The 13060-nt window shown below is 47.7% G+C and overlaps 2 protein-coding genes across 2 annotated transcripts in view; one reads left to right on the plus strand and one right to left on the minus strand.

Moving 5' to 3' along the window:
* adarb2 (adenosine deaminase RNA specific B2 (inactive)) overlaps positions 1 to 13060 on the plus strand; it is a gene marked incomplete at its 5' end in the record, with an annotated part of 512623 nt that overhangs the window by 151930 nt on the left and 347633 nt on the right. The gene's annotated exons all lie outside the window — the stretch shown is intronic.
* sugct (succinyl-CoA:glutarate-CoA transferase) overlaps positions 1 to 13060 on the minus strand; it is a gene marked incomplete at its 3' end in the record, with an annotated part of 157242 nt that overhangs the window by 102041 nt on the left and 42141 nt on the right. The window contains exon 8 of the mRNA XM_084326304.1: positions 7549 to 7644. Within this exon, the coding sequence (XP_084182430.1) occupies positions 7549 to 7644 (96 nt within the window). The remainder of the gene's footprint in view (positions 1 to 7548; positions 7645 to 13060) is intronic.

The raw sequence follows: 13060 nt of genomic DNA on the forward strand, positions 1-13060 counted from the left end.
TTTTCCTAAAGAAAAGATTGTTTGGTCACTTATCGTGTGTGCTTAGCAAGGCCTGTGGCCAATACATAATCGAGGATTCTGTATTCTCTCGTTATGAAAAACGGCGTTCCTCTGTAGAGAGTGTACTTTTGCCATTTTTTGTTGTGATAAAGGGTTGTGTGTGTCTTGTGATCTACAACTGGGTTAGGTTTGGCCACAGAAGCACATGTGTAAGTCTGGTACCGGGGCTCTTAAAGGGGGCCCTCTCTATTCTGTGTTTTTTCCTTAGTAAAAATCAGATAGCAGGTTAGCACATGAGCTATGTGAAGCTGTTAGACACTTCATGTAGCTGACTATGACTGTGTCATGCTCTTTTTTGTCATTACATCGTATCATGGGTGTGGGGTCGTAAAGGGGTGAACTGGTAATCCTTCCCTCCCCTTTTCTGATTGGTCAGGGGTTAAAACCTTGTGTCCTTCAAGGTTCCTGTCACGTTGCTGTTCGGCATGTTACAGGGTAAGGTGGGGGGGGGGGGGGGGGGGGGGGGGTGAGTTTCCTGGTCCCACGCCCTGGAAGATTGGGCGTGTGCACCGCAGAAATTCCCCCGCCATAGAGTACGTCACTGTGCGCGTCTCTGTTGGTAAGACTTCCGTGAGTTGTTCAGGTCCATGTTATGGATCTGTTTCAGGGAGTTGTCAGAGCTCCTCCTCACGAAGCTCCTCTTCGGGCCTTCTGTGAGTTCGGACTCTCCTTCCCTGTGAGGGAGCCTCCTCAGAGTTCAGAGCCTCCTCCTCAGATTGTCAAGGTGAGTAGAACTTCAAAAAGGAGTTCTGCTCTATTGTGTGTGTATTCGATTCAATTCGATTATTGAGTGTGTATTGGTTCAGTGCCTCCTCCTCGGAGAGCCCTAACCCAAATTATACATAGCTCAATGTTGCAATATATTCTTTTCAATCTATACAGCTTGCGTGGGAAGTCTCTCTGGGGATTTCCGTCTCCTCCCTATGGCGAGGGTGGTGGGATGTAAAAATGTAAACGATTTTTACCCTCAGCTGCGTCACGTGGGATTCATGTCAGTCTGTGTTTCTTTCTTTTTTGGATAAAAAGAGGAAGGTACATGAAGCACGACGGCTCCGTGTCGTTCTCCCAGGCGACTTGGAGGAACAATGTTTGGTGTCTTGCTAGACTATCCATTGATGTGTTTGGGTCTCGACGCATACATAGTGCTGGCTCGGTGTGTTTCTGTTAAAGAATCACGCAGGGGCTAAGTGCGCCTTGGTTGCTTATTAAAACAGCGGTTTTATAGGGCAACTGAGATGGAGTTTTGTCTCTTCTGAGCGCCAGTTTACTAGGTTGTCTCGATGAATTCTCGTTCATATCTGGGGGATGTTAACGGAATAGATCAGAACATAGGTAGAGGGGTCTCACGCCCTTGGGGTGGGCCACTGAGCACGGTCCAAATGGGGACCGTCTGGGTGGCTCCCTCTTTTCATGTTTTAGATCGACACGCATACCTACCCCCTCTTCTGGAGTGGGCATGTCGGCGTGGTTAGGACACGGGACTGGTCTGGTCGCGCTGGTCCTGGTCAGTTAACCCGTTGTCAGCCGGGGATGCAGATCTGCTGTTCTGGTACCCTGAGGGACTTGTGCTTTTTTCGGGGAGAAAAATGCCGGGTCGATCCGGGTGTCACAGGGTTAGGCGTTATGGAGACCCTTTGTTGGGTACATGTTGTACTCTGCACTATCGTAATGGCTTACGGCCATACCAACCTGTACACGCCCGATCTCGTCCGATCTCGGTAGCTAAGCAGGTTCGGTCCTGGTTAGTACTTGGTTGGGAGACCGCCTGGGAATACCAAGTGCGGTGTGCTTAGGGCTGGTTCTCCATTCTTTTCGCTCCTCTCTCACGCGTGGCGAAGAGGGGGCTGTTGGGGTGGTCTTGGACCTCCTCTGGTAACCCTGTGCTTCCGATGCCGCCGGGCCCAGTCCGAAGTAAAGTTTTGTTGATACCGTAGGCCTGGGATAACCCTTTTTTCTTGAGGGGTTATAGGAACAACCACCGTCTGTCCCACGAGGGTGGTTGATTTCCTGGTGTGTTGGAGCAGAGTCAACTCCCGGGTTACCCGGTTGAGTGTGCCCCTGCACGTTCATGACGTCTGCCAATCATGTCAGCCTTCTCTGCCTCGACCCCTCTGGGTGGTTTTTTTTTAATGGAGGCTTTGTCATGGTGATCAACAACGCCAGCATACGCCCCTTCCGCCGGGGGGGCTGTTTTCAGCTGACTCCTTTGGCGCCTGTCTCGTCCGCAGTGCTCCAGGCTCAGGTTACAGCCTGCTGCCTGGTTTCCCCGGTGCGTTGCCTGCTTCCGTTGGTTAACCTTTTGAGTGCTTACGGCCATGCTGACTGCCTGTTCTGCAGGGTCAGTGTGCCAGGCGGTGTGCTATTGGGGGGAAAGGGCCCACTCTTGGAGGGGCCCTATCCGAATACGATGGCGATGTGGGGGGCGGTGTCACTAAGTGACCACCTGGTGGGGTCTTGATGCCTGGCGTCATTGACCTCTCCAGGCCCCCTTTTTCCAGGGGATCCAGTCCCTTCAGTGGGACTGGGTCTTCCTTCGCGCTCCGCTGCTACGGCCTTGCCACGGGGTTGGGGTTGCTCTTGACCCCGTGATTTTGGGGGCAGTAACGAGGTTGTTCCTTCCGTTCGTTCCCTGGTGGCATGCGGGTTGTGCGTGTGTGTAGTCGTGGGGTCAAGCCACGGTCTGCTCACCCTGTGCGTTGAGTTGCTTGAGTTCCTCTTCGCCTGGTCGGATCCGACTCCCTCCCGTAAGCCTCCAATAGGGGGGGTACCCTCCATTAGGGAGGGTCGGGGGGGCTCGGTCCTCCCCGGTCTGATGGTTGTGGGGGGCCTCAGCGGGGTGTATTTGTCGGGCTATGGCTCCCGCTCAGCCCCTGTTGTGCAACTGGTGCTGAGTGAAGCCTTAACGAAACAGAACGTAAGGTTATGTATATAACCAAGTTCTGTGAGTTATGGTGCGCTCAGCACCAGGACGCCACTCCGGCCCTTGATCTCGCCTTGTGGTGAACGTTTGGGAAGGAGGCGAGTAGGTGACCACACTCCTGCTTATGAAGGTAAGCGGATAGGGGTGTGGCCAGACGGATGTCGGTATGTAAAGGTACATTGTGGAGTTTTTTATTCAGTGCTAGGCACGAAGTGAGGTTAGTGCAGACTGACGCTGAGCGTCACCAGTATTCATAGAACTTGGTTATATACATAACCTTACGTTATGTTCTGTTAACATAGTGGGTCATCCTGTTATATTCACTGAGTTATGTTCTGTTAACATAGTGGGTCATCCTGTTATATTCACTGAGTTATGTTCTGTTAACATAGTGGGTCATCCTGTTATATTCACTGAGTTATGTTCTGTTAACATAGTGGGTCATCCTGTTATATTCACTGAGTTATGTTCTGTTAACATAGTGGATCCTCCTCTTCACTGAGTTATATTCTGTTAACATAGTGGATCCTCCTCTTCACTGAGTTATATTCTGTTAACATAGTGGATCCTCCTCTTGGCTTCACTGAATCGCTTCAGGACATTCTTGAATTTAGTTTTTGCTTCAGAGGTTCATGTCAGCTACTTGCTGCATTCACATTAGACCAACAAGTAATGCAATGTGCTGGACAAGATGTTCCGATTACTATAAAGAGTTGAGTAGTGGCAATATCATAGCACATTTTGTAGTGGGCATACGGAAAATTCTAGTGGGCTCTAGTGGGCATATGGTGTATACCTGCATATCATGTAGACCAGGGGTTCCCAAACTGTTCAGGCCGGGACCCAGAAAATAAGGCGTCAGAGAGCCGCGGCCCAATGCACATCGTCAGGCTTTTCTTTAAAAAAAAATTGCCAGGCGACCGATTTTTTAAGCCAAATATCACTTCAATCCTATTAAGTTAGTTCAAGTTAGTTATTCATTTATATGTGCTATTTATGAGAGGGCTAACTTGTTGCAAAATAATAATGATAATAATAATAGCCTCATTAAAATACTATTGTTGCTTCGGTTGTTTTCAGCGTTTTATGTGCATAATCTGTTATTTAGTTTGAAATGTTCGTTGAAATAAGTAGATTTTTCGTTTTTGTTTATTTATTAAGTTAATATAAAACCATATAGTCACATTTTAGAATACAATAGAATAGAATTTTAGAATACAACTAGAAACACTGTCCTGGCCTGAAGTTCAGTGGCCTGAAAAAGAAAAAAAAAAAATAAATTTTTTATTTTTTTTTTTAAATCATCTCGCGGCCCTCCTGTGGCTGCTCGCGGCCCACCTTTGGGTCGCGACCCCGACTTTGGGAACCACTGATGTAGACTACACCACTGCTTGAGGCTACATGACCAACAGTGATACCAGGAGCTTTCACACTATGGTCGTGAGATGGTTAGCTCTGAGGTCTAGGTCTGCCAGTGTTGCACATGGAAGTGTGACTGGTGTCGTCATGATGTGAAGCCGATGCGCTGCACCAGGGGGCAGAGTGGCTAAGTGTGAGTGAATGACTGAATGAATGAATAATGCATGAATTAGTCAAGCGCTTTTATCCAAAGCGCTTTACAACTTACGCCTCGCATTCACCCATTCACTCACACATTCACACACCGACGGCAGAGGTAACCACGCAAGGTGCCAACCTGCTCATTGGGACCAGTCAGGTATTAAGTGTCTTGCTCAAGGACACTTTGACACGCTGCAGAGAGAGGAGCAGAATTGAACCGGGAACCTTTGCGATTACCAGACGACCGATCTACCTCCTGAGCCACTGTCACCCCCCAACGATGAGTGAGAGTGAGGTAGTCGTAAAGGTGCTCTGCGTCTAAATATAGCACTAAACCCTTCAACTAAAAGCCTTCAACACTAGGTCATAGTGAGTTCATAGTGAAACACTATCTGGTAACACTTTAGAATGACTATCCCTTTAAGTGTCGCCCCACTATCTCAACCCCTTAATGGTTTTAAGGAAAAGCAGTTCTCAGAAACCATTATGAGGCCAAATAAGAGAGGTTAAGGCAGCAAGGCCCTCTCCTTCTGGATCTGGTACCTCCATTCTTCACCTCTTTCCTTTCAGAAGACAAAGTAACAGAAGGAGGAGAGAGAGAGAGAGAGAGAGGCCTGCTTGCTTGCCGTCAAAAAATGGATGTCGCAAAACTTTCTACTCCTTAATGCAGATAAAACTGAGATGTTAATTGTTGGCCCCCCAAACCACAGAGGCCTGTTTCAGGACATCTCCCTCAACTTTGATACCTGTCATGTATCCCAGAGCTCCACCATAAAAAACCTCGGAGTCATTTTTGATTCCTCCCTCTCATTTAATGCACATATAAAAAACGTCACCAAAATTGCATTCTTCCATCTTCGTAATATCGCAAAAATACGCCCCATTTTAACTCTGGCTGATGCTGAAACCCTGATTCATGCTTTTGTCTCATCACGTCTGGACTACTGTAATGCACTTTTTTCAGGCTTACCTAATTCAAGCATCAAAAATCTTCAACTCGTGCAAAATGCGGCTGCACGGATACTAACTAGAACTTAGAAAATTTGATCACATCACACCAGTTTTGTCCGCCCTACATTGGCTTCCTATCCAAGCCCGCTCTGACTTTAAAGTGCTACTCCTCACCTACAAAATTTTAAATGGGCTTGCACCGCTCTATCTATCTGATCTCATCTCCCGATACTCGCCCGCTCGTGCTCTGCGCTCACAAAATGCGGGGCTTCTATCGACCCCTAGGGTTAAAAAGAAATCCGCCGGCCACAGAGCCTTTGTCTACCGCGCTCCCTACCTGTGGAACAAATTACCTGCCGTCATCAGGGGCGCCTGCTCTGTCGAAGCTTTTAAATCCCTGCTTAAGACTCATCTTTTCTCTCTCTCCTTCAACCTACCTTGATCTCACCTGGTCGGGGACTGACCTTTAGATTAATCTGTGTAGTTTAGTTATGGTACAGGGTACTACATGGTACCACTGGGTAGTTTACTATAGGGTAGTTTAGTTAGGGTACAGGGTACTACATGGTACCACAGAGTACTACTTGGTACTGCATGGCATTACAGGGTACTACATGGCTTACACAGCTCTACATGGCACTACAGGGTACTACATGGCACCACAGGGTACTACATGGCACTACAGGGTACTACAGGATACTACGGGGTACTACATGGCACTATGGGGTACTATAGGGTACTACATGGCACTACGGGGTACTACATGGCACTACAGGGTACTACATGTCTGCTCCTTTGCAGCACCACAAATATGGGAACTCTCTAACTCTTCCCCCCCCCCCCCCCTCCCCCCCCCCCCCCCCCCTCTCCCTCCCCTTCTCTCTGAGTACCCGTCTCCTGGCGCTGACCAAGGTGATGGATGCCTCGGGGTCTTGGCCAAGCTTGTAGTGACTGCTCTACATGCACCTCCGAGGCATTGGATCAGTTATTCACCGCCGTCTGTCCGTGGTCCTGTCAACTGATTAACAGACTGTTAACAGATTAACAGTCAACGCGGTTTCATTGCTGGGTTAAGTACTTCTATTCTATTCACATAATACGCTTACTTCATATATCTACTCCATTCACATATATGCCTACCACTTGTATCTATTGCTATGTCCGCCTACTACAATCTCATGAGCTGTCTAACGCCTGTCCCGTCTCCCTGTCTTCCTATGACTTGCTGTCCTGGAGTGTTGACCGGAGTGTTGGACGTCCCGTGACGAAGGCCGGGAGATTGCGACCCCCTCTGCGTGCCCCCCTGTCTTCGGAGGTTTCGTAGTGGTGACCGGAGTGCCGGTTGTCCCGCGATGATGTCGGGGAGTTCGCGACCCTCTCTGTGCCACCCCCCCTTCCCCCTGTCTCCGGCTGTCCCTGAGCAACGACCGGAGTGCTGAATGTCCCGTGACTAAGACGGGGAGGACGTGACCCTCTTGCGCCGCCCCTGTGCTTCAAATAGATCCGCTATCAACTCTATCTTTAATTTTTCAAAATGTACAGTTGCTATTGCATGCACTCATCTGTGTTTCACTACACACATGAGTGCATGCTTACCAACTGTCCGTCTGCAACACTACTATCACCGACATCTAAGAAGGGAGATCCCCCTTGAACGGCCCTTCTAAGGTTTCTCTCCTCCACATTGCCTGTGGAGCTTTTTTCCCTATTGTTAGGTTTTAGTGAGTTTTTCCTTACCTTCGCGTGGGGTATGTCTGGGAGTGCTTGCATTCTTTCATTTATTTGCATTCATCTAAAAAATGTTTGGACCCTATGGTGTTCTTGTTCTGTTCTTGACTTATTGTTATGTTGTCTTCTTGACTTGTTTAAAGAAGACCTGTACGGCCCATGGGGACATTAACGTGTGTTGTCGGGCCCTATAAATAAATTTGATTTGATTTGATTTGAGAGAGAGAGAGAGAGAGAGAGAGAGAGAGAGAGAGAGAGAGAGAGAGAGAGAGAGAGAGAGAGAGAGAGAGAGAGAGAGAGAGAGAGAGAGAGAGAGAGAGAGAGGTCACCTGATAGGGCACGATGCTCTCGTGGGCCGTCCCCCAGCGGCGAGCCTCCTTCCCCGCGTTCAGGTAATTGGCTGCTATATGAGTGAGACAGGCCACCTGAGAGAGAGAGAGAGAGAGAGAGAGAGAGAGAGAGAGAGAGAGAGAGAGAGAGAGAGAGAGAGAGCACGAATGAGTGCAGAGTCTTAAATCAATTAGCTGTCGTCAGCCTCGCTTCTCCCTGCTGCTGCAGAGTGAGTCCAGTCCAGTCTCACGGCTCCACCCTCCCTGCTGCAGAGTGAGTCCAGTCCAGTCTCACGGCTCCACCCTCCCTGCTGCTGCAGAGTGAGTCCAGTCCAGTCGCACGGCTCCACCCTCCCTGCTGCAGAGTGAGTCCAGTCCAGTCGCACGGCTCCACCCTCCCTGCTGCAGAGTGAGTCCAGTCCAGTCTCACGGCTCCACCCTCCCTGCTGCAGAGTGAGTCCAGTCCAGTCGCACGGCTCCACCCTCCCACCAGTCCAGTTGCCGCCGGCACACAGCCACTGAGAAATGCGATGCCGCTGTGTGTGTGCGAGTACTGTACTGTACACACTACACACACCTCCAGCGTTGGTGATGTTCCCATGTGTTTTATTTTGAATGAACCCTTTCACCGCTGTCGGCTGTGTGATAGTAAAGGGTTAACCTTCTGTCGTGTGGCAGTGAAAGGGTTAACCGGCTGGTGTGTGGTGGCAGTGAAAGGGTTAACCTTCTGTGAATTGTCACAGTGAAAGGGTTAACCGTTTTGGTAGTGTGGCAGTGAAAGGGTTAAAAAAAGGGGAACGTTCTTCCAGTGACCCAGAACAGTTGCGTGATTTTTTTCCGTAGCCTCTGTTTGCGAAGATGCTCTCTGATTGGCTAGGCCGCGTACAGCGAAGAAGAAAATACCCTCTCTGACTGGTTTAACTCCGAAGGGTCTCTTCCGCCTTGTACATATATTCTCTGCTTCAAAGTGGTTATGCTTAGGCCCTCTTTCGATGTGGTTATGCTTAGAGTTAGGGTTAGGGTTAGCCAATCGGAGAGCGTATTTTTCTTCTTCGCTGCAATCAAAGAGCGTATTCGCTCACAGAGGCTACGAAATAAAATCACGAGGAACAGTTCTAGCCGGCATTGCATTTCCTTGTATTTTATCTCAAAGTATGTTTGCATCTCTACAGCATATCAACCTGCTTCAATGAACAGCATATTAACAGTCCAGTAACATGCTGATCTGTATATGTGTATATTCACCAATAACTCTTATATGTGTATATTCACTTATAATATTCACTAATAACTCTTACATGCTGAATCTGTGCCACAATTTTGCTGTGCTTTTTATTTGGCTCCATCTGTACATGATTGCCTATAAAGCCCATGTTTTTAAGTGATGTTTCCACTCTTGTGGCAATAAGTTAATGATGTAGTGGAGCTGCTGAGTGGTCAACAGTAAAACATTGTGGTCGTATCGGACAGCTCCCAGATGTGTCTGTGTCTGTGTGTGTGTGTGTGTGTGTGTGTGTGTGTGTGTGTGTGTGTGTGTGTGTGTGTGTGTGTGTGTGTGCGCTCGCGCGCGCGCGCGCGTATGTGTGTGTGTGTGTGTAACCCTACCGCCTGCAACTACTTCCTCTGGAACGGTTATTGCTGTAGTGTAATTAAGAATGTATTGTTATTCAATGGAATGTGCAAAACCTACAGTGTGTAGTTCTTCCATTGGCCAGGTTCAGCTCCAACTCCCTAGTGAAGTTTGCGGACGACACGTAGTGGTGGGTCTGATCTCTGACAACGACGAGAAGGCCTACCGGGAGGAGGTTGATGTCCTGGCACGCTGGTGCCGGGATAACAGCCTACTCCTGAACATTGGTAAGACCAAGGAGCTGATCGTGGATTTTAGGAGAATACAGCAGGGGACACACACGCCACTGTGGATAAATGGGGCTGCCGTGGACAGGGTGAGCAGTTTTAAAACTTTTAAGTACCTGGGAGTCCACATCACAGAGGACCTGACATGGACAACACACATAGACACTAGGGGTGTAACGGTACACAAAAACCACGGTACGGTACGCACCTCGGTTTTGAAGTCAAGGTTCGGTACGGGTTTTCGGTACAGTGGGGGAAAGTTTGGCTTTCCATGTTCCACTCAGGGGTGATGTAGTGTGCAGTAACTAATTGTACTTGTAGGGCTGTCAACAAATATTCTATATTGAAATTAATAATCAACTTGTAATTTTTTTTTTAAATAATAATAATTATATTAGATTGTGAAAAAAACAGCCCCCGGTGGGCGGTCGTTAGTGGTTAACTTAACATACCGTTGTATTCGTTCGGTACACTACACAGCCGTTCGGTGCGGTACGGTACACACTGAAACGGTTCGGTTCGGTACGGATACGTGTACTTTTACACCCCTAATAGACACTGTGGTGAAAAAGGCAAAGCAGCGCCTCTACCACCTGAGACAGTTAAGGAAGTACAGAGTATCGGGGAAAGATACTCCACTCCTTCTACTCCGGGGCTGTGGAGAGCATCCTGACTGGGAACATCACTGCCTGGTTTGGAAACAGCACGGCCCAGGACAGGAAGGCCCTACAGAGAGTGGTGCGCTCAGCAGAGCGTACTACGGGTATTGCACTACCACCCCTGCAGGACTTATACAATAGGAGGTGCAAATACAGAGCCTGCAGAGTGCAGAATAATGAAGGACCCTCACCACCCCAACAATAGCCTGTTCAAGCTGCTGCGGTCAGGCAAGCGCCTCCGCATACACGCAGCAAGAACAGAGAGACTTCCCCCCAGGCCATCAGAACATTGAACACTGAACTCTACACACTCAAGCACACATGAACACACACACCACACATCTGCACTCTCTCACACACAAACACACCACAGGTCACTTTAATCACATGAGAAGAGGTCACTTTAAAGGAAAAAAACAAAACATAACTGGATGTTTTTGTATAGTATAGTTAGGATAGCATAGTGACATAGGGCAGCACTGTATATTGTATAGAAAGTGTACATAGGAGGGCGGTCAGGTGGCGTAGCGGAGATTGCGTTTGTCACCAACACCGGAGACGCTGGATTCGCCTGTTCGAATCCAGCTCCCGGCGTTGTCACCAGCTTGGCTGGCCGTTCACACTAATACAATTGGCAGTATTAGAGGGTGGGAAAGCTGGAGGGGTGGGTCCGGGTCGTTGTAAACAGCGACTCCTACAGTCTGCTCAGCGCGGATAGGATCTAAGGGGGGTAGTGTGAATCACACTGTGTGATCCTTCCACACGTTACACCCTCTCAGTGAGAGTCCGCGCTGCCAGGTGAAAAGAAGCGGTTGATTGGCTAGACGTGTGTCGGAGGAAGCACGTGATAGCCTCCACTCTCCCAGACCGACTGTGGGGGGGTAAGTGCGCAGCGACCAGGAAGGGGATTGGGAATTGGCATAACGACTAACATTGGGATGGGAGAAAATCGGAGGAAAAAGGAGGGGGGAAAAATAAAAATAAAAAAGTGTACATAGGACTCCTTGCCTTTTGTATTTTATCTTTATTTTTATCATGTGTATTTGATTGTATTTCTATTCTATTTTATTCTTTTATTCTATTATTTGTATTTTTAGCACAATCGAAGCGGGTATCGCCTCCTGTGTCTGGTTTCAGGATTATCTATCTTCTAGGTGGCAGTGTGTGAAGTTAGGTCAAGGCCAATCTGAATTATTGGCCATGACTAAAGGTGTGCCACAAGGTTCAGTTTTGGGTCATGTCCTTTTTACAATTTATATTAATGATATTGTTTCTTCTTTGTATGGATGTCATGCCCATTTGTATGCTGATGACACAATTGTGTACTGTATAGCTGACTCTGTACAGTTGGCCATTGAGAAATAGCAAAATTGCAAATTGTAAGGATGCCCTTGCTAGTCTTAAATTGGTTCTTAACACATTGAGTGCCAACGACGAGATTAGTCGTGTTAACTCGCCATGCGTTGAGTGCCAATGACGAGTTCTTGTTTTTTTCTTGTTTTTGCTTTTATTAGCAATATCCATTCATTTTTCATCCATCCAGCCTGACGTTATCATTGGGAATGGGTCTGAGCTCGAAAAGGGCAAATACCGCCACCTATCGTCTCCCGGATGGTATTGCACATCATTGGATTGGATTGGGTGGGCATGTGCATCAGAAAAAAAGTCCAGTCCAGGGTTTTCCCTTCTCTGGCAAGCAGTATCTGTTACCACATTCACTGGGGAGGCTGGGAGCAGCTTTCGATTATGTGTTTGGACTATAACGTTGGATCAATAAACGCGATCAATATTTGGAATGGCGATCAGGAATTGGATTCATCTTTTTGCAGAACATCTGATGTGAGGTAAGGACTCTATTTTACCAGTATTGGGTTAATCAGATGTTTTCTTTCTCAGCCATCGCAGCGTGTCTGTGTGTGTTTGTGTATGACGTTAGCGCTGACCAGGTCGCGTGAATATTAAAAGGCAACCAACTTGTGTTCAGCTTTTCGTTCAGCGTTTCTCTGATTGGCCACACGGCCAATCAATCAATCCACTAGCACGCGGCCTTGCGGCAAGAGAGACAAGAGAGACAAGAGAGACGCGGCAGTCGCGGCAGAGTGGCTGCGCATGCGCATATATGTATGTATATATATATGTATAAACATATCTACTAGAAACACTGGTGTTCTGTTGTGCGACTGTGCTAAACTCTTCCACCACATGACCGACATTTGACATACAGTAGTACACCTCCTATCTATGTTGGGATTATGTTTGGTCATGACAAAACAATAAAAATCGCTACTGTTAGTAAGCTGCCACCACCCACTTCAATGACAGAGCTCTCATATTTGCGAATGCATAAACTATATCTTAAATTATGGCTATGTGTCTAATATGGCTGTCGCGAAGTCATTGATAAGCGACAGCCATATTAGACACATAGCCATAATTTAAGATATAGTTTATGCATTCGCAAAATATGAGAGCGCTTGTCATTGAAGGGCTTCCTACAACGGAGGAACGGCCGCTGCTGCTGCTGGAGCTGAACCGAGTCAAGCCGCGGGCGGCACACGCAAGCCGGGGAAAAAACAACCGCGTCGCCCCGCTGGCTCTTCAGCAAGGAGCCTCCACAGCTCCAGTTAACCTAATTTATACCGTAATGAATCATTAAAAAATATACCGTTAACTGGAATATGTTGTTTCTTTACACATATGTTGGATTATGTAATTGGGTTTTCATGACAAAACAATAAAAATCGCTACTTTACATCAGGGTGAACGCTGAACCGAGTCAAGCCGCGGGCGGCGCACAAGCCGGGGAAAAAACAACCGCGTCGCCCCGCTGGCTCTTCAGCAAGAAGCCTCCACAGCTCCAGTTAACCTAATTTATACCGTAATGAATCATTAAAAAATATACCGTTAACTGGAATATGTTGTTTCTTTACACATATGTTGGATTATGTAATTGGGTTGTCATGACAAAACAATAAAAATCGCTACTTTACATCAGG

Source organism: Notolepis coatsorum, assembly GCF_963971535.1.
Source record: "Notolepis coatsorum genome assembly, chromosome: 12".
NCBI classification, from domain to species: Eukaryota; Metazoa; Chordata; class Actinopteri; order Aulopiformes; family Paralepididae; genus Notolepis; species Notolepis coatsorum.